This window comes from Capra hircus, chromosome 3, assembly GCF_001704415.2.
Source record: "Capra hircus breed San Clemente chromosome 3, ASM170441v1, whole genome shotgun sequence".
Taxonomy (NCBI): Eukaryota; Metazoa; Chordata; class Mammalia; order Artiodactyla; family Bovidae; genus Capra; species Capra hircus.
In genome coordinates, this window is record NC_030810.1 from 37,974,506 (window position 1) to 37,997,712 (window position 23,207).

Sequence of the window (23,207 nt, forward strand, 5' to 3'; positions counted from 1 at the left end):
CACTTGCTGGGGAGGAAAAAAGTCTGAATCAACAAAAGAGTTCTAAAGTTTTTCTTTAAGAGCCTGGTAACATCATTACTATCCCATTTGTTAAGTGGTAAGTTTAAAAACTACTACTGAATCGTAATGCTCTCCTATTCTATGTGAAACTCTTCTTTTTAACAATGTTTTAATAAGACAACATGTTTACTTATCTCAAAGTAGTCTCTAATAGGTCTTTAGCAAACCTGCAAAGGGCTGGTTCCAGAACTACACTGAAAACTCTTTACCATTATATGAATACAGTTACTATGAGAAATAGAGAAAATAAGATTTCCCACTATGGAGAAAAGACAAAACAACCTGATAAAAGAAGACGACATCTTAAAAAAAAAAAAAAAAGGAAAATATATATGGTACTGGGGCATCCCAGGTGGCTGTAGTGGTAAAGAACCCACCTGCCACTGCAGGAGACTTAAGAGATGAGCTGTAAGACATGCAGGTTGGATCCCTGGCTGGGGAAGGTCCCCTGGAGGAGAAGCCTGGCAGTGCATGGGGGCTGGAGAGTCTGCACACAACTGGAGTGACTTAGCATGCACACACATACATGGTATTAAAAACTCAAACTTGCACTTCCCCTGGGGGTCTGGTGGTTAAGACTTTGTGCTCCCAACGCAAGGAGCATGGGTTTGATTTTCCCTGGTCTGGGAAGATCCCACATGCCATGTGGTGCAGCCAAAACTAAATTAAATTAATTAAATAAAACTCAAACTTCACAAAGAAGTAAAAACAAAAGGTCTATTTCTCTACCCTTTCCAATCCCCAATCCCATTCCCCACGTGACCACTTAATGTTTTATTAGGGATCCTTCAAGAAAAAGATGTGTGTATATAAGAAATTCTTACTTTTTAATACAACCTTTTCTTGGTATACACTTAATATATCTTGAGAATCTTTCCGTATCAGCACATAAAATTAATCATAATATTCTATCAATGTTTACCAAGCACTTACAATGTGCCAGATATTGTTTACAGTGTTAAATTTCTTATACCTCATTTAATCTTCAGAAAAACTCTATGAAGTGGGCACTATAAGAGGATACTGAAATTTCAAGAAATTCAGGTCATATTAACCAATAAGGAATAGCCCTAAGATCTGAACTTAGAGCGCTTACTCTTAACCACTGTTCTCCTCTTATCTAACATTGAGTCCATGAAATGGATACGCTGCAACTTATTTAACCACTCTCTACTGATAGACATTTAAGCGATTTCTGGTCTGCAAAGATCATCACTAGAATGCAAGCTTCATCAAGAATGTAAGCTAAATCAAGAATTACGGTGATTTTTACTTTCTCTTTGGGGCCTTTTGTATTTCCAAATTTCCTGCGGTACTATATACTAATCTACAGCAAGAAAAAATAGACATTTTTAGATAAATTTCAAAAATAGAGCAACTTTCCCAAGCTTATGAAAGGTAGATGCTGGGTTCGAATTCAGATCCATAAAACTCTGAAGGCCTGTTTCCATGGAAGAAAGTTTCCAAAGGTAAATAATTCTAATTATAGTTCATACTGGGCTTCTCTGGTGGCTCAGTGGTAAAGAATCCACCTGCCAATGCAGGAGACATAAGTTCGATGCCTGGGTCAAGAAGATCCCCCGGAAAAAAAAATGGCAGCCCACTCCAGTATTCTTGCCTAGGACAGTCCCATGGACAGAGGAGCCTGGCTGGCTACAATCCTTGGGGTCACGAAAGAGTTGGACACAACTTAGAGACTGAACAACAACAAATATTTCATATTAATGATTTCTCTATTCTCCAAAATCTAGCCTATGAGGTCAGTTAAAGATACCCAGCGACAATGTCTGATACATATTAACACATTAATAGGAACACTATAATAATTACTACCACTGGTATGATCTGTTTCCTATCTTTCATGAATAGTTAAATGAAACTCCCACCTGAGGCGCTGTCATTTGTAAGTTATCCTGCATTAAATTCTTTAAGAATCTAGGTCCAGAGTGGACCAGTAATGACTAAAAGTCCAAGAAAACAAAAACACATACAGGTTGATTTGTGAAACCAAAGAACAGAAATAATCCTTCTCTATAATACACCTGACATTTAAGACAGAGTTTGACTCTTCCCTGGTGGCTCAGACGGTAAAGTGTCTGTCTACAATGTGAGAGACCTGGGTTCGATCCCTGGGTTGGGAAGATTCCCTGGAGAAGGAAATGGCAACCCACTCCAGTCCTCTTGCCTTGAAAACCCCATGGATGGAGGAGCTTGGTGCAAGCTACTGTCCATGGGGTCGCACAGAGTCGGGCACGACTTAGCGACTTCACTTCACTTCACTTCCTTTTGGGGCAGAATGAAAAAAAAAAAAAAAGGATGTCAGATGACTCATGTATCCCATCTGACACTATCTGGGGATAATATTTAAGTTAAAGATTCAGAAAGCACTGTATTAAAAGACTTAGAGGTCTCCATCATTCTGATCTACAGCATTTCACTATTATCTCTATTTCCTCACCTAAAACATGGTGGTAACAATGCTCCCTACTTCATGGAACATATTAAATAAACTACAGAAAAAAAATTTTAAATCTCAGTATTTGTAAAAATTATCACTGACCTTAAATCAGCAGCTAAAAAGAAAACTGAAGGGGGAAAACGTGTACTGTAAAAAGTCAATCCTCCCAAAAGAAGATAAATATACCTTAATTCTACTCAGGAAAATAAAGCCAGAATCTCCTTACCCATAAACTGTAACACTGTATACAATTTATACCAAGATAAGATAACACAGAAATTATATTCTGGTGTAAACTGTATACAATTAGTTGCTAAACTCTGTTCATCTTACAGACTTCTCAGATCTTTGTCCCCTGCTTCCCTTTCCTACACTACCTGCCTCATTTCAGTTCAGTTGCTTAGTCATGTCCAACTCTTTGTAACCCAATGGAATGCAGCATGCCAGGTCTCCCTGTCCATTACCAACTCCTGGAGCTTACTCAAGCTCATGTCCATAGAGTCGGTGTTGCCATCCAACCATCTCATTCTCTGTCGTCCCCTCCTTCTCCTGCCTTCAATCTTTCCCAGCATCAGGCTCTTTTATAATTAGTCAGTTCTTCACATCAAGTGACCAAAGTATTGGAGATTCAGCTTCAGCATCAGTCCTTCCAATGAATATTCAGGACTGATCTCCCTTAGGATGGACTGGTTGGATCTCCCTACAGTCCAAGGGACTCTCAAAAGTCTTCTCCAATACACAGTTCAAAAGCATCAATTCTTCAGTGCTTTTGTTCAATAGTTCAAATCTCACATCCATACATGAATACTGGAAAAACCACAGCTTTCACTAGATGGACATTTGTTGTCAAAGTAATGTATCTGCTTTTTAATATGCTGGCTAGATTGGTCATAGCTTTTCTTCCAAGGAGCAAGCGTCTTTTAATTTCATGGCGGCAGTCACCATGTGCAGTGACTTTAGAACCCAAGAAAATAAAGGCTCTCACTGTTTTCACTGTTTCTCCATCTATTTGCCATGCAGTGATGGGACTGGATACCATGATCTTAGCTTTCTGAATGTTGAGTTTTAAGCCAAGTTTTTCACTCTCCCCTTTCACTTTCATCAAAAGGCTCTAGTTCTCCTTCCCTTTCTGCCGTAAGGGTGGTGTCATCTGCATATCTGAAGTTATTGATATTTCTCCCGGGAATCTTGATTCCAGCTTGTGCTTCATCCAGCGTGGCATTTCACATGATGTACTCTACATATAAGTAAAATAAGCAGGGGGACAATACACAGCCTTGACGTACTCCTTTCCTGATTTGGAACCAGTCTGTTGTTCCATGTCCAGTCTAACTGTTGCTTCCTGACCTGCATACAGATTTCTCAAGAAGCAGGTCAGGTGGTCTGGTATTCCCATCTCTTGAAGAATTTTCCACAGTTTGTTGTGATCCACACAGTCAAAGGCTTTGCCGGAGTCAATAAAGCAAAAGTAGATATTTTTCTAGAACTCTATTGTTTTTTCGATGATCCAATAGATGCTGGCAATTTGATCTCTGGTTCCTCTGCCTTTTCTAAATCGAGCTTGAACATCTGGAAGTTCATGGTTCACATACTGTTGAAGCCTGGCTTAGAGAATTTTGAGCATTACTTTGCTAGCATGTGGGATGACTGCAATTGTGCAGTAGTTTGAGCATTCTTTGGCATTGCCTTTCTTTGGGATTGGAATGAAAACTGACCTTTTCCTGCCCTGTGGCCACTGCTGAGTTTTCCAAATTTGCTGGCATATTGAGCACAGCACTTTCACAGCATCATCTTTTAGGATTTGAAATAGCTCAACCGGAATTCCATCACCTCTACTAGCTTTGTTTGTAGTGATGCTTCCTAAAGCCCACTTGACTTCACAGTCCAGGATGTCTGGCTCTAGGTGAGTGATCACACCATCGTGATTACCTGAGTCATGAAGATTATCTGTAACATTATCTGTTACATAACATTATCTGTAAGCAGGTAATAGTTAAATGTTTAACTTAAACTTTTATAGTTAACTTAAATAGTTAAACTTAATAGTGAAATGCTTTCCTCCTAAGACTGGAATGAAAGCCAGGATGTGCATTCTCACCATTTCTATTCAACACTATACCGAAGGATCCAGGCAGTGGAATTCGGGAAAGGAGAAAAGGAGAAACGAAGGAAAGAAGGAGGAAAGGGAAAGAGGGAGAGAGAGAAAGAGGGAAGGAAAGGGAAGAAATTAAAGGCATTAAGATTGGAAAGGAAGAAATAAACTCTTCACTCACAGACAATACATCCTATAAGCAGAAAAGTTTAAGGAATCCACCAAATATTTCTAGAATTAATAAATGAGTTCAGCAAGGTCAGAAGATACAAATTTAACATTCAAGATTCAATTGCATTTCTATATACTAGCAACAACCTCACCAAAAATAATTCTTTAATTCCATTCATGGTAACATCAAAAACAATAAAATACTTAAAGATAGATTTAACAAAAGTGTAAGACTTACACACTGAAAACTTTAAAATATTAGTAAGAGAAATCAATAAAGCTCTCAATAAATGAAGACACAGCCTGTTTTCATGGATCTAAAGACTTAATATTGCTGATATCAACTCTCTCCAAGCTAATCTACAGATTCAATGTCAGTCAGTCAGTCTAGTTGCTCAGTCGTGTCCAACTCTTTGCGACCCCACCACCCAAACTCACGTCCATCGAGTTGGTGATGCCATCCAGCCATCTCATCCTCTGTCATCCCCTTCTCCTCCTGCCCCCAATCCCTCCCAGCATCAGAGTCTTTTCCAATGAGTCAACTCATCACATGAGGTGGCCAAAGTACTAGAGTTTCAGATTTAGCATCAGTCTTTCCAAAGAAATCCCAGGGCTGATCTCCTTCAGAATGGACTGGTTGGATCTCCTTGCAGTCCAAGGGACTCTCAAGAGTCTTCTTCAACACCACACTTCAAAAGCATCAATTCTCCGGTGCTCAGCTTTCTTCACAGTCCAACTCTCACATCCATACATGACCACTGGAAAAACCATAGCCTTGACTAGACAGACCTTTGTTGGCAAAGTAATGTCTCTGCTTTTGAGTATGCTGTCTAGGTTGGTTGTAACTTTCCTTCCAAGGACTGAGCGTCTTTTAATTTCATGGCTGCAATCACCATCTGCAGTGATTTTTAGCCCAAAAAAATAAAGTCTGACACTGTTTCCACTGTTTCCCCATCTATTTCCCATGAAGTGGTAGGACCAGATGCTATGATCTTAGTTTTCTGATTCAATGTAATCCTTATCAGAATCCTAAAATCCTTATCAGAATTGGCAAAATTCATGTTGATACTGATCCTAAAATGCTTACAGAAATGTAAAAAACAATTTTAAAAAAGAAAAAAAAAAAGCTGAAAGGCACTTCTGGCTATCAAATTTTACTGTAAAGTAACAGCAATCAGAACAGTTTGATATTTCAAGGACAGATATACAGATCCATGATTTCTGACAAGGTATGAAGGCAATTCAATGAGAAGATGGTCTTTCCAACAAAGACTACTGCAACAACTGAACATTCACATGCAAAAGATGAATTTAGACCCTCATCTCACACCATGCACAAAAATTAATGCAAAATGGATCATAAACCAAAAGTAAAATTTAAAACTTCTAGAAGAAAACAGAGAAGGAAACCCTAAGCATGAATTATGCAGTCTTAGATAACAACACCAAAAGCATAATCCACAAAAAGAAAATTACTGAATTAGACTTCATCAAAATTTAAAATTTTTGTGCTTCACTGTTTATAATAGCCAGGACATGGAAACAACCTAGATGTCCATCAGCAGATGAATGGATAAGAAAGCTGTGGTACATATACACAATGGAGTATTACTCAGCCGTTAAAAAGAATTCATTTGAATCAGTTCTGATGAGATGGATGAAACTGGAGCCGATTATACAGAGTGAAGTAAGCCAGAAAGAAAAACACCAATACAGTATACTAACACATATATATGGAATTTAGGAAGATGGCAATGACAACCCTGTATGCAAGACAGGAAAAAAGACACAGATGTGTATAACGGACTTTTGGACTCAGAGGGAGAGGGAGAGGGTGGGATGATTTGGGAGAATGGCATTCTAACATGTATACTATCATGTAAGAATTGAATCACCAGTCTATGTCTGACGCAGGATACAGCATGCTTGGGGCTGGTGCATGGGGATGACCCAGAGAGATGTTATGGGGAGGGAGGTAGGAGGGGGGTTCATGTTTGGTAACGCATGTAAGAATTAAAGATTTTAAAATTTAAAAAATAAAAAACTAAAAAGCAGAGACATTGCTTTGCCAACAATAAATAAATAAATAAATAAATAAAATAAAATTTTTGTGCTTCAAAATTCACCAGCAAGAAAATGAAAACACAAACCAGACAGGAAAAAATATGTGCAAATCATATATCTAATAAAGGACCTGTATCTAAAATGTATAAAGAACTCTTGCAACTCAAAAACAAGATACATAATCCAATTCAAAAATGAGCAAAAGATTTTAATAGATATTTCACCAATAACATATGTAAATGGTTCATAAGCACAGGAAAAATATCACTAATCATTAAGGAAATGCAAATCAAAACCACAATGTCAGTACCAATACATGACAAGCTTTGAAAAGTTATATTAAGTGAAAGAAGCCAGACACAAAAGGCCATGGATTGTATGGTTCCACTTATATGATACTTTCAGAAAAGGCAAATTTAGAGAGAAAGTGACAGACTTAAAAGCATATTAGGGGTTGCCGCAGCTCGGGGTGGGACTAGGGAGTGACTGTAAACTGGCACAAGTGATCCTAGGTGGGAATGAAAAAGGTCTAAAACAGGATTCTGAGTGATGGTTTCACAACTTTGCAAATTTACTAAAAATCACTGAATGATAAAATGAATTGAGTATATGGTATGTAAAGCATAACTCAATAAAGCTGTCCTGTTTTGTTTAAAGAAAATTAAAAAAGAGGACTTCCCTGGTGGTTCAGTGGTTAAGAGTCCGCCTACCAATGCAGGGGACACAGATTTGATCCAGGAGGATCCCACACACCATGGGACAGCTAAGCCTGTGCGCCACAACGGCTGTGCCTGCACTCCAGAATCTGTGTGCCACCACAAGAGGAGCTACTGCAGTGAGAAGCCCGTGAACCACAACTACAGAGTGGACCCCACTCTCTGCAACTAGAGAAAGCCCATGTGCAGCAACGAAGACCCAGTGCAGCCAAAAACAAATAAATAAAATATAAGAATAACTATAAAAATTAAAATAAATGTAAAAACAGTTTTTTTAAGAGTTTAGATATGATTGGAACTACTCTGTGTAGATAAGAGGAAGAAACTGCTTACAGTGAGAAAAAGAATGTTGATGATGGGAAAAAGAGAAGAGTTGGGGTGAAGTCACTAAGAAAGTTTGGACCCTGAGGCCCCTTACCGCCATCCCTGTATCTTCAGCAAAGTTTCTGAAAATCAATAATAGGCTGACACGCGCAGAGGAGTTCAGTTTTCTGGTGTCACAGGACAAATACGGAACACCTAAGGATGATGCATGAGCGCAGGTGCAGAAAGAAGCATGGGAAAGCCAGAAAACAAGAACCAAGCAGACCTCCTTGGGAGGTGCTGAGCTGGCATTAAGTGAAAGTCATTCAGTCGTGTCTGACTCTTTGCGACCCCATGGACTAATCCATGGAATTCTCCAGGCCAGAATACTGAAGTGGGTAGCTGTTCCCTTCTCCAGAGGATCTTCCCAACCCAGGGATCAAACCCAGGTCTTCAGCATTGCAGGAAGATTCTCTACCAGCTGAGCCACCAGGAAAGCCCAGAGCTGGCATTAAGGTGAGAGCTACACTTAAAGTTAGAGATGGGATCCACAGATGGCATCAGGTTACCCTGGTTTTGTTTTCGTACTTCACCAGTTACATTTAAATTTTAGCAGGTAGTCAAGCTGACTATACAGCTATATATTTAAATGATTATAGTGATGCTACACAGCTTCAAACGACTAATTTCAAAGAATATCAGTTGTTTTGGGGACCAGCTCTCTGATCCTCCTTCTTTTGGTTATAAACCCCTTTTTGATAAGTAACTCATTCTTTGAGGTTGAGTGTTGCTGACACCACCATATCTCTCCCCCAAGCCATTGAGGACATACTACCCAGGACTGGTCAGAGTCCCCTGCATCCCTAAATATAATAATTGGTTCAAGGAAGGATTATAGTAATGTGGTCCAAGCCAGACCAATAACTGAGTTCCTAAACCTTTTCTGCCACAACTGAACTTGCAGGATTAGAGCCTGGGACTGTCAATTCCCACTGTAACCCTTTTGTTACAACTCTGTGGGAAAATCTAGCCAAGACAAGAAGATAAGAAGCCTATATGAACATCACTGGACCGAATGTACTCAGTTACACTAGTCAGCAACTTTTTGTATGTGCAAATTAATCTGCTTTGAGGTTCTGTCACTTGAAACCAAGAAGTCTCTTCTATAAAAGGCCACTGAAAAAGTAGTGGGACATCTCGAGTGGTTGACAAAGAGGTCCAAAAGATGCAACCCAGAAAGGAAAGGGAACTAACTCTGAGTTAGGAAGATTCAGGAGAAAAGCAGGCAGATGAATTTCCTCTTCTTTCAGAGTCCCATCTGCAGATCTGAGGAACTATTCTGCTGTCCAATGATATCCTGTATGGCCTAGCAAGCACATGTGCCAAACAATCTCCTCCTAGCTCTTTGTGAAGCAGTGGCCAACGAGATAAGATATTACCTTACATTGTTTCCCATCTTTCTCTGCTTCACTTCCCTTTTCTCTTCTAATGCTCTAGGATTATGCCTCCCAGAAAAAGTCTCAACTCTTTATCTTTGTCTCAGTATCTGTTTTCTAGGGAACACAAACCGAAAGAGATCTACAAAAACCTACAATAACCATAAGGCTTAATACTAAGTGAAAACATTTTGAGATTGTAAACAAACTGAGGATGTTGTTGTTCAGTTGCTAAGTTGTATCCAATTCTTTGCAACCCCATAGACTGCAACATACCAGGCTCCCCTGTTCTTTACCATCTTCCAGAGTTTGTTCAGATTCATTCCATTGAGTTGGTGATGCTATCTAACCATCTTATCCTCTGCTGCCCCCTTTTCCTTTTGCCTTCAGCATCAGGGTCTTTTCCAATGAGTCAGCTCTTCACATCAGGTGGCCAAAGTATTGGAGCTTCAGCTTCAGCATCAGTCCTTCCAATGAATATTCAGGACTGATCCCCTTTACAATTGATTAGTTTGATCTCCCTGAAGTACAGGGGACTCTTAAGAGTCTTCTCTAGCACCACAATTCAAAAGCATCAATTCTTCAGTGCTCAGCTTTCTGTATGGTCCAACTCTCACATCTGTACATGACAACTGGAAAAACCATAGCTTTGACTATATGGACCTTTGTCGGCAAAGTTTGTCAGCAAAGACACTCAATATTAATACAATGTTGAATAGAAATGATATTAAAAATCTATACAGTAATACAAGGTAATAATATGCAGATCAACACAAAAAAATAAACCAGCTACAAGTTTCAAAAGATACAACAAAATCCTTGATTTTCATATGATACAGCTATGTACACAGAATAAACAAGGCCACAGGGCAGTAAGTAGGTTGACTGCAGCCTAATCTTCCCCTTCAGCTTTAGTCTGTCCTGTAACAGAGGTTTATCAAGTACGAAGTTGGAATATTAAGCCTCCTGAAAAAGACTGACCCTGTGTTTTCCTGAGAAAGTATAACAGTTCTGGTTGAATCAGTCCCACAATGCTGTTGTATAACAGCTTGAGGACGATCCAGAGTTGAAGAGCCTGTGCCCATTTTAAAGAATCAAGGATTATTATTAAATTTCTATTAAAACAATTTTTTTCCTGAGTAAAGAGTATAATTATTTTCATTATTATTTTATTATTTTCTTCAAGGTATGCTTTCATTTTTTAATTGTAAAGAAAAAGTATAAATAAGAAGCAAAAAAAAAGATAAAGACTAAAAGTAAAAAACTGGAGCAGACATTATCAGTGTAAAATAGCAACCAATGTCTATAACTAAGTAAAACTACAAATTGTCAGTACATTCTGCCCCTTAAAACCAATTCCTTTGTGCAAAATTAATTTGATATAACAAATCTGGAGGGCAAGGCTACCCATCACTGTACCTAGGTCTATATTTTTTCTTCTTTTTTAATTTATTTTAATTGGAGGCTAATTACTTTTCAATATTGTGGTGGTTTCTGCCATACATTCACATGAATCAGCCATGGGTGTACATGTGTTCCCCATCCCTCCCTCCCACCTCCCTCCCCATCCCATCCCTCAGGGTCATCCCAATGCACCAGCCCTGAGCATCCTGTCTCATAAAAGAAAAAGAAAATACAAAGGAATATACATTTTTAGATTTAACAAGAGTTTAGCAAGATATATTATCATTTATTAGTCACTGAGTCATGCCTGACTCTTTTGTGACCCCATGGACTATAGCCCCCTAAGCTCCTCTGTCCATGGGATTTTCTAGGCAAGAATATTGGAGTGGGTTGTCATTTCTTTCTCCAGGGTATCTTCTCAACCCAGGGATTGAACCCATGTCTTCTGCACTGGTAGGCGGATTCTTTACCACTGAGTCACCTGGGAAGCCCAGCAAGGTGTATCACTGATACATACCTAAAAATAAATCTAACAAAAGATATGCAAAGCCTTGCAGAGAGAACTACAAAATTTCATTGTGTGATGAAAAGTGAAAGTGAAAGTCGATCAGTCCGACTGTTTGCAACCCCATGGACAGTAGCCTACCAGGCTCCATGGTCCATGGGATTTTCCAGGCAAGAATACTGGAGGGGGCTGCCATTTCCTTCTCCAGGGGATCTTCCCAACCCAGGGATCGAACCCAGGTCTCCTGCACTGCAAACAGATGCTTTACCGTCTGAGTCACTAGGGAAGCCCTCATTGTGTGATATAAAGAGCTAAATAAATGGAGACAGGCACCACGATCATAAATTGGAAAGTCAGTAACATAAAAATATGATTTCTTCCACAAATTGATACATAAATTCAAAGCAATCCCAATCAAATTCTAAAAGGACTTGGCAGTTTTTCATTTGGGGGGGTGGTGTTTTGTTTTGTTTTTTGGAGGACCTGAGGACCATCCAGAGTTGAAAAGCCTATGCCCATTTCAAAGAATCAAGGATCATTTTTAAATATCGGTAAAAAAATAATTTTTTTAAAAAAAGAAAATACAAAGTGGGCTGCCACTTTGTAGATGGTATAAAGTATAGCTGCTTTACAATTTATCTCAGTTTCTGTTGTATAGCAAAGTGAATCAGCCACACATACACCTATAACCCTTCTTCCTTGGATTTCCTTCCCATTTAGGTCACCAAAGATTTGGGAGGTTTTGTTTGTTTTTGGTAGATTCTAAAATATATACAGAAATTCAAAAAGCTAAGAGCAGCTATTGAAAAGCAGAGACATTACTTTGCCAACAAATGTCCGTCTTGTCAAGGCTATGGTTTTTCCTGTGGTCATGTGTGGATGTGAGAGTTGGACTGTGAAGAAGGCAGAGTGCTGAAGAATTGATGCTTTTGAACTGTGGTGTTAGAGAAGACTCTTGAGAGTCCCTTGGACTGCAAGGAGATCCAACCAGTCCATTCTGAAGGAGATCAGCCCTGGGTGTTCTTTGGAAGGACTGATGCTAAAGCTAAAACTCCAGTACTTTGGCCACCTCATGCAAAGAGTTGACTCATTGGAAAAGACTCTGATGCTGGGAGGGATTGGGGGCAGGAGGAGAAGGGGACGACAGAGGATGAGACTGCTGGATGGCATCACTGACTTGATGGACGTGAGTCTGAGTGAACTCCGGGAGTTGGTGATAGACAGGGAGGCCTGGCGTCCTGCGATTCATGGGGTTGCAAAGAGTCGGACACGACTGAGCGACTGAACTGAACTGAACTGAAGAGCAGCTAGGACACCTTTTTTAAGATGGAAAGAGTTATTCTACCAAATTCCAAAGCTTATTATAATGAAAACTGTTTATAATTAATGAAAAGATGTATAACCAAATCAATGGAACAAAATAGAGCCCATAAAAAAGACCCACAAATAAGGACACACACATATTTATAGAGATGGCAGGACAGATAAATAGCAAAAGGAGAATCCATTCTGAAAAAAATAAAATTTCACTCCATACACATATCAAGTCCAGGTGGAATATAAACCTAAATACAAAGGAGGTAATTACAAAGTTTATGATAAATATATGATATATGAATGACCTCAGGGTAATAAAATATTTCTTAAATAAGACCCCAAAAGTACTATACATTAAAAGAAAAGCCCTGTTATACTGCATTAAAGCTTAGTTTTCAAAACGTTCCAGTAAAAGGATTAAAAACAAACCATAGTGTATGAAGATATTTGCAAAATGTAAAATCAATAAATAACTAATCTACTGAATATAAGTAAGGTACTCACAAAAATCAATAAGAAAAAGAACCCAAAGGGAAGAAACAAAGAAAGAAAATGGCAAACTATTTAATTAGGTAATTTACAAAAGAGTAAATGCAAATGGTCAATAAACATACAAAAACAGGGCTCAATCTCATTAGTAATCAAATAAATATGTTAAAACTTTTACAATAAGATAGCAGCATGCATCCATCAGACTGGCAAAAATGAGAAAGTTAGCAAAACCAAGTGATGGTAACTATGTAAAGCAACATGTGGGAGTGTAAATTTGTACATCTATCTTAGAAAAGTTTGGCATTGCCTAACAAATTTGACGATAAATAAAATTGCTACAACAAGCAACCAAGACCCAGCAACTCCACACCTGAGTATACCCTAGAAAAACTCAGGAACGTATGTACCAGAATATATGTGTAGGAATGCTCATAGCAGCATTGTTTCTAATAGTCAAAAACTGGCAACAGTCCTTTTTGTCCCTTCCCGGGCCTGAGGATGTTGAAGCAAGGACGTGGTGGGTCCTCTGGTACAAAATTCCGATTTCTTGGGTCTCCCAGTTAGAGCCATGATCAACTGTGCTGGAGCCAAAATCTGTATATCATCTCTGTGAAGGGGATCAAGGGACGATTGAATAGACTTCCTACTGCTGGTGTGGGTGACATGGTGATGGCCACAGTCAAGAAAGGCAAACCAGAGCTCAGAAAGAAGGAACATCCAGCAGTGGTAATTCGACAATGAAACTCATACCGGATAAAAGATGGTGTGTTTCTTTATTTTGAAGATAATGCAGGGGTCACAGGAAACAACGAAGGCGAGATGAAAGGTTCTGCCATCACAGGACCAGTTGCAAAGGAATGTGCAGACTTGTGGCCCAGAATTGCATCCACTGCTGGCAGCATTGCATGATTTTGGTGTATTTATAAAATAATTTTAAAAAAAAAAAGGGAAAGAACCCAAATGTCCATCTACTGTAGAATGGAAAACTGTGGTTATGTTTATAGAATGAAAAATATTAAGCAATGAAAATGAATGAACTTCAACTGCTTGTAACATCATGGCTGAATCTCACAGATACAATTTTGAGCAAAAGAAGATAGAACAGCATACAAACATACAGTATGATTCTATTTAAATGAATTAAAAATTTTTCTAAATAAAATTACTTATGGATGCCATTCCCTTCTCCTATGGATGCATTCGTAGGCGGTAAAAATGAAGAAAAGCAAGGAAATGGTTATCCCAAATGTCAGGACAGCAGCTTGGAGTACTCTGAACCAAAGGGTAAGATTTAAAAGAGAAAAGGCAGCATATATCAAAAACAACAGAACTGTTATAGAGACGGAAATGAGCAGAGCATTGTGGGGGTAAAGTGAAAAAACCAGATTGACTAGTCCAAAATGTAAGCTCAAGAATAAGCAACAAGAGAAAGACCAGATTATAGATGACTTTTAAAATGCAAGCAGGGGTTTGGATTTAACCCCATAAGAAGTCACTACGTATACATTTTTGAACATAAGTATGCCATGATAAGGAGAAGGCAATGGCACCCCACTCCATTACTATTGCCTGGAAAATCCCATGGACAGAGGAGCCTGGTAGGCTGCAGTCCATGGGGTCACTAGGAGTCGGATACGACTGAGCAACTTCACTTTCACTTTTCATTTTCATGCATTGGAGAAGGAAATGGCAACCCACTCCAGTGTTCTTGCCTGGAGAAACCCAGGGACAGAAGAGCCTGGTAGGAGGCCGTCTATGGGGTCGCGCAGAGTTGGACACGACTGAAGTGACTTAGCAGCAGCAGCAGCATGCCATGATAAAAGCTGTGTTTTAAGGAGAATTCATTTGAAACACATTTGAATTAGAGGAGGGAGGGACTAGATAAGCTACAAACTTATTGTGGTTATCTGTAAGTGAAGTTATGAAAGATGATTCAGGTGCCAGGTGGTATTCACTCATACACTCTTTAGATGTCCAGTTTACACAAGATTATGTGCTAAGCACTGGGGATAAAAAGACCTAGTGTGTGTGTGCTCAGTTGTGTCTGACTCTTTGCAACCCCCTGGACTGTGGCTTGCCAGGTTCCTCTGTCCATGGAATTATAAAGATTAGATGGTTAAAAAAAAAAAAAATTAGATGGTGAAGTAAGAAAGGAGTTCCTCACTTATACTATTGAAGATCCATCAGTGTGGGTGAGTTGAGGATAAGGAGGGATTATTGATGTATGGTTGCTAAGTTGTGCTCAACGCTTTTGCAACCCCATGGACTGTACAGGAGTACAGACACCATGGAGCCTCCAGGCTCCTCTATCCATGGGATTTTCCAGGCAAAAATACTGGAATAGGTTGCCAATTCCTACTCCAGGGGATTTTCCCAACCCTGGGATCAAACTGGCGTCTCCTGCACTGCCAGGCAGATTATTTACCACTGTGCCACCTGGGAAGCCCAAAAAGACCTAGACCAGTCCTCAAAGAGTTCTGAAAGCAGTAGAAAAGAAGGGGAACGGAAAAAGGAGAGCAAGCATTAGAAATTTAAACATAAATAACTAAAAAACCGCAGCACTTGAAATCAGCGATGAACAAAAGAAAGAAGTCAACCATTCCTGATTCTCAAGAGGTCTACAATTCAAGCACACATAAGGCAGCATGGTGAGCACTGCCGTATTGCTACAAGATTGATGGGAAGGAGAACAAGCAGGAAGCAGTCGTGACTATACCACACACGTGTGAGAAAGGTGACTATAAAAGAAAAAGGAATGATGCGTTGGCAGCTAGAAATGCCAGAAGACGCGACAGTTCTTGTTTTATGATGAGAAAGGCATGATAAGTCTTACGGCTTAAGGGACACACCCATGAAAAAGAACAAACTGAAGATGCTACAAAAGAAAGGGAAAATTGTGAGATCAAAGTTGGGAGTAGGTGCCAACATACAGGGTTCAAAATACAATAAAATAGGTAAGTTTTAGGGACAAGACACCTTTCGGGTTCAAGAGAAGGACAGTTGAATGACATACTGGGACAGTCATATGTCAAGGTTAAAATGAAGGACTCACGTGGTATGGCGGCTTCCCATATGCTAACGGTAAATAATCTGCCTGCCAACGTAGGAGATATAAAAGACGCAGGTTCAATTCCTAGGTCAGGAAGTTCCCCTGAGGAGGGCATGGCAACCCACTCCAGTATTCTTGCCTGGAGAATTCCATGGACAGAGGAGCCTAGAGGGCTACAGTCCATGGGGTCACACAACTGAAGCGACTTAGCACAGCACAGCACCATGTGATATGGTCCCAAAATTTTCAGTAAAAGATGGAGTAGGTAAACAAAGATAGTAAATAAGAGAAATTATTTGGAATAAACCTCATTTCAAATGAGAAGACATTAATTAATAAAAGATCAACTCTGGACTACTCTAGTCTCCTTCTAACACTACTCTGCAGCTCAGGAGCAAGAAACAGGTTACATATTCAGTACTAGGGAGATGAGCACAACAGACGGTCAGGGAGGTGGTATATGTGTCTAAAGTGATGAAACAGGCAGCACTGAAATAGGTGATACTATGTAGAAATGATCTACTTTGATCAGGAGTGACAAAATGAATTGAACCAAGTAGATTAAAAGATTGGGGCTATCCAGCCAGGGTTATGAACAGATTCAAGACTAAAATAAAACTGAGGTTATAAATAAGCCTATATCCAGAAAATCCTACTCATGTAAGATTTTCCTCAGAAATAAAGATCTGATGAAGTCTTTCATTAAATTCTGTTTCTTGGGCAGCAAAATGATACCAAATAAACAAAGATTAAGAAAGCAAGGGTATGGAAACAACCTAGATGTCCATCAGCAGATGAATGGATAAGAAAGCTGTGGTACATATACACAATGGAGTATTACTCAGCCATTAAAAAGAATTCATATGAATCAGTTCTGATGAGATGGGTGAAACTGGAGCCAATTATACAAAGTGAAGTAAGCCAGAAAGAAAAACACCAATACAGTATACTAACACATATATATGGAATTTAGGAAGATGGCAATGACGACCCTGTATCCAAGACAGGAAAAAAGACACAGATGTGTATACCAGACTTTTGGACTCAGAGGGAGAGGGTGGGATGATTTGGGAGAATGGGAATTCTAACATGTATACTGTCATGTAAGAATTGAATCGCCAGTCCATGTCTGACGTAGGGTGCAGCTTGCTTGGGGCTGGTGCATGGGGATGACCCAGAGAGATGTTGTGGGGAGGGAGGTGGGAGGGGGGTTCATGTTTGGGAACGCATGTAAGAATTAAAGATTTTAAAATTTAAAAAAAATAAAAAATTAAAAAAAAAAAAAAAAGAAAGCAAGGGTAACTCTGGGGATACTAATAGCAGCACTGTTAGAAAATCTAGAACTACCACAGAAAATACCTTGCAGAAAGAAAACACAAATTGTAAGGGTTTAACCACAGGACTGGAAAAGGTCCGTTTTCATTCCAATCCCAAAGAAAGGCAATGCCAAAGAATGCTCAAACTATCGCACAATTGAACTCATCTCACATGCTAGTAAAGTAATGTTGAAAATTTTCCAAGCCAAGCTTCGCAATACGTGACCCGTGAACTCCCTGATGTTCAAGCTGGTTTTAGAAAAGGCAGAGGAACCAGAGATCAAATTGTCAACATCCACTGGATCATCGAAAAAGCAAGAGAGTTCCAGAAAAACATCTATTTCTGCTTTATTGACTATGCCAAAGCCTTTGACTGTGTGGATCACAATAAACTGTGGAGAATTCTGAGAGAGATGGGAATACCAGACCACCTGACCTGCCTCTTGAGAAATCTGTATGCAGATCAGGAAGCAACAGTAAGAACTGGACACGGAACAACAGACTGGTTCCAAATAGGAAAAGGAGTCTGTCAAGGCTGTATATTGTCACCCTCCTTATTTAACTTATATGCAGAGTACAACATGAGAAACGCTGGACTGGAAGAAACACAAGCTGGAATCAAGACTGCCGGGAGAAATATCAATAAGCTCAGATATGCAGATGACACTATCCTTATGGCAGAAAGTGAAGAGGAACTAAAAAGCCTCTTGATGAAAGTGAAAGAGGAGAGTGAAAAAGTTGGCTTAAAGCTCAGCATTCAGAAAACAAAGATCATGGCATCCGGTCCCATCACTTCATGGGAAATAGATGGGGAAACAGTGGAAACAGTGTCCGACTTTATTTTTCTGGGCTCCAAAATCACTGCAGATGGTGACTGCAGCCATGAAATTAAAAGACGCTTACTCCTTGGAAGAAAAGTTATGACCAACCTAGATAGCATATTCAAAAGCAGAAACATTACTTTGTCGACTAAGGTCCATCTAGTCAAGGCTATGGTTTTTCCAGTAGTCATGTGTGGATGTGAGAGTTGGACTGTGAAGAAAGCTGAGCACTGAAGAATTGATGCTTTTGAACTGTGGTGTTGGAGAAGACTCTTGAGAGTCCCTTGGACTGCAAGGAGATCCAACCAGTCCATTCTAAAGGAGATCAACCCTGGCATTTCTTTGGAAGGAATGATGCTAAAGCTGAAACTCCAGTACTTTGGCCACCTCATGCGAAGAGTTGACTCATTGGAAAAGACTCTGATGTTTGGAGGGATTGGGGGCAGGAGGAGAAGGGGACGACAGAGGATGAGATGGCTGGATGGCATCACTGACTCAATGGACGTGAGTCTGAGTGAACTCCGGGAGTTGGTGATGGACAGGGAGGCCTGAAGTGCTGCAATTCATGGGGTCACAAGGAGTCGGACATGACTGAGTGACTGAACTGAACTGAACATCTGAAATCATAGAACTAGGATTTTAGCCTCAAATAAGACAAATAATCTCATTATCTTAGTAGGCCTCAGTTCTGCATCTAGATTATAGGAATGGTAAATAATATAGGAATAATAGCAGCAGCTAATATTTTTTGAACGCTATGTTTCAGGCACAGGAAACACATGTATTATCTCAATTAATCCTCAAATTAACCCTATAGAGATTTCTAGCTCCACTTTACTGATAAGCAAACCAAGACAAAGGTTAGATCAACTGCCCAGAATTACACAGCTATTATTCGTAAAAGCAGAATTTCAACCTGAGGATGTGACCTAGAGCCTACATTCTGTTCTGTGTTCTTCTGCCTTCTGGGTTATGAAGATGAGAACGTGGTAAAAAGTGTTTTAAGTATACACAAACGTTCATCATTACAGCTGAATATCAAGTGACAGGACAAAATAATCCAAACAAAATCCTAGATCATTTATCTACAAACAGCATTCCATAAATTGCACCCATTATACGTTGCTGTTGTTCAGTCACTAAGTCATGCCCGACCCTTTGCGACCCTATCAACTGTAGCCCGCCGGGCTCCTCTGTCCAAGGGGTTCTCCAGGCACGAGTACTGGAGTGGAGTCGCCATTTCTTTCTCCATGAAATCTTCCTGGACCAGGGGTTGAATGCACATCTCATGCACTGGCAGGTGGATTTTTCCCAACTGAGCCACCTGGGAAGCCCATTATATATGAGGGAGTGATTACAAAGGTTAACAAAGCGTTTGTCTTGTTCTCCAAAAGCAGGGAGAACAGACAAGAGGCAGTACTTGACATGAAGTCTGCTTTTCTATGATGAGCTGAGGTTAGCAGTGCAATCAGTGATACAGAATAGAGAGCTTCAAGAAATCACCAATCACAGCCTCAAAAAACAAAAGCACTAAAAGCAAAGGGCCAGGAAATAACTGAGCCAGGAAAGAGACCAATATAATTCTTTTTAAAGTAAAGGTTTTTAAAAAACCAGAAACCTTTGAAAAAGAAAAGTAAGTTTTCAGATAGCAACAGGCTTTTCACAGAGCAACAAAGTTCATGCAGGTACATCATAAAAAGGATGATTACTTCCAAGAAATGGTCCTAGGCCATTCCATAAATCCCATAATTTTTAAAAAGTGATACTTACTGGGCAGTCATTATCAAAAAAGCACTTATAAGCACTTCACAGGTACGAACTTGTTCGACTCTTACAACCATCCTATAAGGTGAGCCCATACACCATCAACTCCATTCTACAGATAGGGAAAATGAGGTAAAACTGCAGGGGAATAACTTGCCCAAGTTTACTCTATGAGGGGCAGCGCTAGGATGTCAAACCAGGCAGTTTGTTTTCAAACTGTACTATACTTCCCATGGTAGGAAATTAAGCAGCAGAACAGGAATTTATTCAGCCGTGTTTTCCTAGGAGGAAAGTACCTTTCATTCACAATGACCAGATAAACTGTTCTGTCCTTGGTCTTTCCTCCAAATTAAGTCCAAGCATTCCTCCTGAACTATCTCACCTACTCCTCTTTAACTACGGTCTACTTGCTGATTGCTCTGAAATCTAGACCTCCAACTCAATCTCTCTTCTGCACCTTAAACCTGTACCGACAACCTCATAGACATTTCTCTTTGAGTGCTCCACAGCACTTCAAAACTAACAAGTACAAAACTGAATTAACATCTCCAGTACACCACACTTCCCACTCCCAGGCCCCTTCCCCCTCCTGCACTCCCTTACCTCAACAATTGCCTCTAACCCAGATGCTCCAATCAGAAACTTGGATGTCCTCCCAGACTCTTCAGTCTTCCTCACCTTCCACATCCAAACAATCATCAATCACTGCACACCTACGTCTGAATATCTCTCCAATCAATTCATGTATCTTCATTTCTATTGCCTCATGTACTTTTATAACTTTACAAGGTAATGTCAATTTGAATTTTTTGTTATTTTGCAAAACTGGTTATCTTTTTTTCTTGTATTTTGTCATGTCTCTCTAAGGACAAATCCCATGATTGGAGAACAGACATTGTATACATTTCATACCTAACTCCCTAATGTGCACTTTCTTGATCAGCACAGTGTTCTCAGAGATAACCTTTTGGCTCTAAGAGAAATTAATACTTAGCATGCATGTCAAGTAATATATCTATTTTTAAGTGGCACTACCTTCAGAGACAAGATCAAATTATCTTACAAAAAAAGAATAAAAGTAATAATTTCCTATTAAGTAATAAATTCCTATTAAGTCTATCACAGCTCCCTAGATTATACTACTTATTTTAAGGGTTCAGTGATAGCTAGCAGGAGCCATACACCATACTAAAACCTTTACACAAATTATGCCACAATGTTTACAACAAGTCTATGAGCTGGGTACACTTTTTTGATTTGTTTTTACCCATTATCCAGACCAGCTTAAAACTAAAGCTTAAGAGAACTTAATCAATTTGGCCAAGGTGTTAACTTAGAAAGTAACAATCAGGATTTCAGCCCATGTCATAGACTGAGCCTCCATGCTCTTAAGCATTTGCTATTTTGCCTCCTGAGGAAATGAAATATGTTCTAAAGTTCGAAAGAAAAAAAAATAAGCACAAAGCTTAAAGAGATGTTAGTTTTAAATGAAAAACGTAACCAAAATAGAGTAATACTATGGAAGTTCAGATAGTTAAGAAAAGACCTGTTTGGCAGGCAAAAAAAAATCTTTAAGAAATAACAGTAAACTAAAAAGACCCAGAGTCAAGGAAATAGAATTGTCAAAAAAGTAATATATTCGAATGTTTCTTTTCTTGCGACTTCATAATTAACAGAATGTCTAGTGTCGTATACATTCGTATATTTCACAAAGTCTACAAATACTAGAATCCTCCACCGTAATTCAATTTTTAGTTTTAGAGGGGAGAAAAGCGGCAACATTCTCACCACAAGTAGGTAAAAGAAAACTCAGCCTTGATCGTTTCCTTTTTACGTCTAGACTCCTAAAACACGAGTCAAAGGGCCGGCGTATAAAGAACACTGCCTATCATCCATCTTTCTCCGGAGCTACGAGAAACACAGGGTAATTTACATTCACACGCTAGCAGGATCAAGCTCCAGCGTACAATTCGGCAGATCCTGCAGCTGCACACCGAAGGTGCAAAGCACAGGTTCTCAACTTTTTATTCTGGCCGTACGTTTTCCATTCTGGGTGCACGCGCCCACTCTGAACAAGACCCCCGGGTGCAAAGAGGATTCGCGTCAGATTTCTGGGAAGGGTGAAGGGGCGTTAAGGAGGGGCGGCCTCCCTCCTCCACCGGGAGTCCGCCGCGCACCGAACCTTTTGTTGGGGTGGAGACGAGGGCGGACCCCCCGCACCCTCCTGGGGAGAGCCGAGGGTGGGCGGAGAGAGGGAAAGGGCCCCGGCCAGCCCGGGGGTGGGGACACAAAGAATTTGGGAAGCGCGGAGCGGCCAGCCGCCGAGCTTACCCCGCCTGCCTTTCAATAAGCCACCGCCAAACTCCAGGCCCGGGCGGCCGAGGAGCCGGCGGAGGCGTGCGCGTGGGGCTCTCTGCGCCCCCGGGGTAGGCGAGGGCTGAGGGCCGAGGCAGGAGCGCCGCGCGAGGCCTCGGCAGCCCCGGCGAGTCCCCATGGCCCCTCAGCCCAGCAGCCGACCAGGCCGCGGGATCCCGGCGCCCCCGTCGCCACACCCACCCGCCTCCTAGGCCGGGCCCGGGAGGACTCTCCGGCTCTCCCTCCGACTGCCGCGGCGCGCCACATGCCCCAGATTTACCTGCTGATCTTCTGGGCGAAGGCGCGACGCTCGGCCATGGCTGCTAAGGCGGCGGCAGCGGTCTGGGCGCGGACGGGCAGGCGGGCGCGTGCCTCCTCGCTCGCGCTCCCTCCCTCGCCGCCTCCTCCAGTCCCCGCTCCGGACCCGGGAGGCTGGGGCTGGCGGCCGGAGCCGGGAACGAGCCCAGCCGTAATGCTCCTGAGAGGCGCGCAGCTAGAAACCGCTCCTCCCCCCAGCGCGTCAATCCCGGCGGGAGCCGGGTCTTCAGAACGCAGCTCCGGCCCGCGGGAGCCAAGAGAAAGAATGGGGCGTGGAGGGATCCAGCCGCCGGCCGTGACTGCACGGCTGCCGCGGGGGCCACATGATCAGAAGGACGCAGAGAGAGGCCAGCGACCTGGCGAGGCTCAGGAAAATAAGATAACCGAGCGCGTGGGGGTAGCCTAGCTCTCCCAAAAAGGAAGGGAAGGAAATGGAAGTTAGGCTTGGCCGAGGGGGCTGTGCTCTGCCGCCCGGGATGGCTGGGTCCATGTTCTTGCAGCGCCCATCTCCCAGCAGTTGAAAGCACTTTCTGTTCTGCTGCGACCTTGTGAATGGGGTCTCACTG

General features: G+C 41.0%; 1 protein-coding gene and 1 pseudogene across 5 annotated transcripts in view; one reads left to right on the forward strand and one right to left on the reverse strand.

Annotated features, from left to right (window-relative positions):
* The window catches only part of DOCK7 (dedicator of cytokinesis 7), a 191,425-nt gene extending 168,511 nt beyond the window's left edge, over positions 1-22,914 (reverse strand). For 3 of the 5 annotated variants that reach the window (XM_018044997.1, XM_018044990.1, XM_018044981.1), the window contains exon 1: positions 22,604-22,725. In XM_018044997.1, the coding sequence (XP_017900486.1) occupies positions 22,604-22,641 (38 nt within the window). In that variant the 5' untranslated portion in view covers positions 22,642-22,725. Of the gene's footprint in view, positions 1-22,603 lie in introns of all 5 variants that reach the window. The other 2 variants (XM_018044971.1, XM_018045002.1) reach the window with 2 other exon arrangements.
* Positions 13,517-13,927, forward strand: LOC102186452 (annotated as a pseudogene).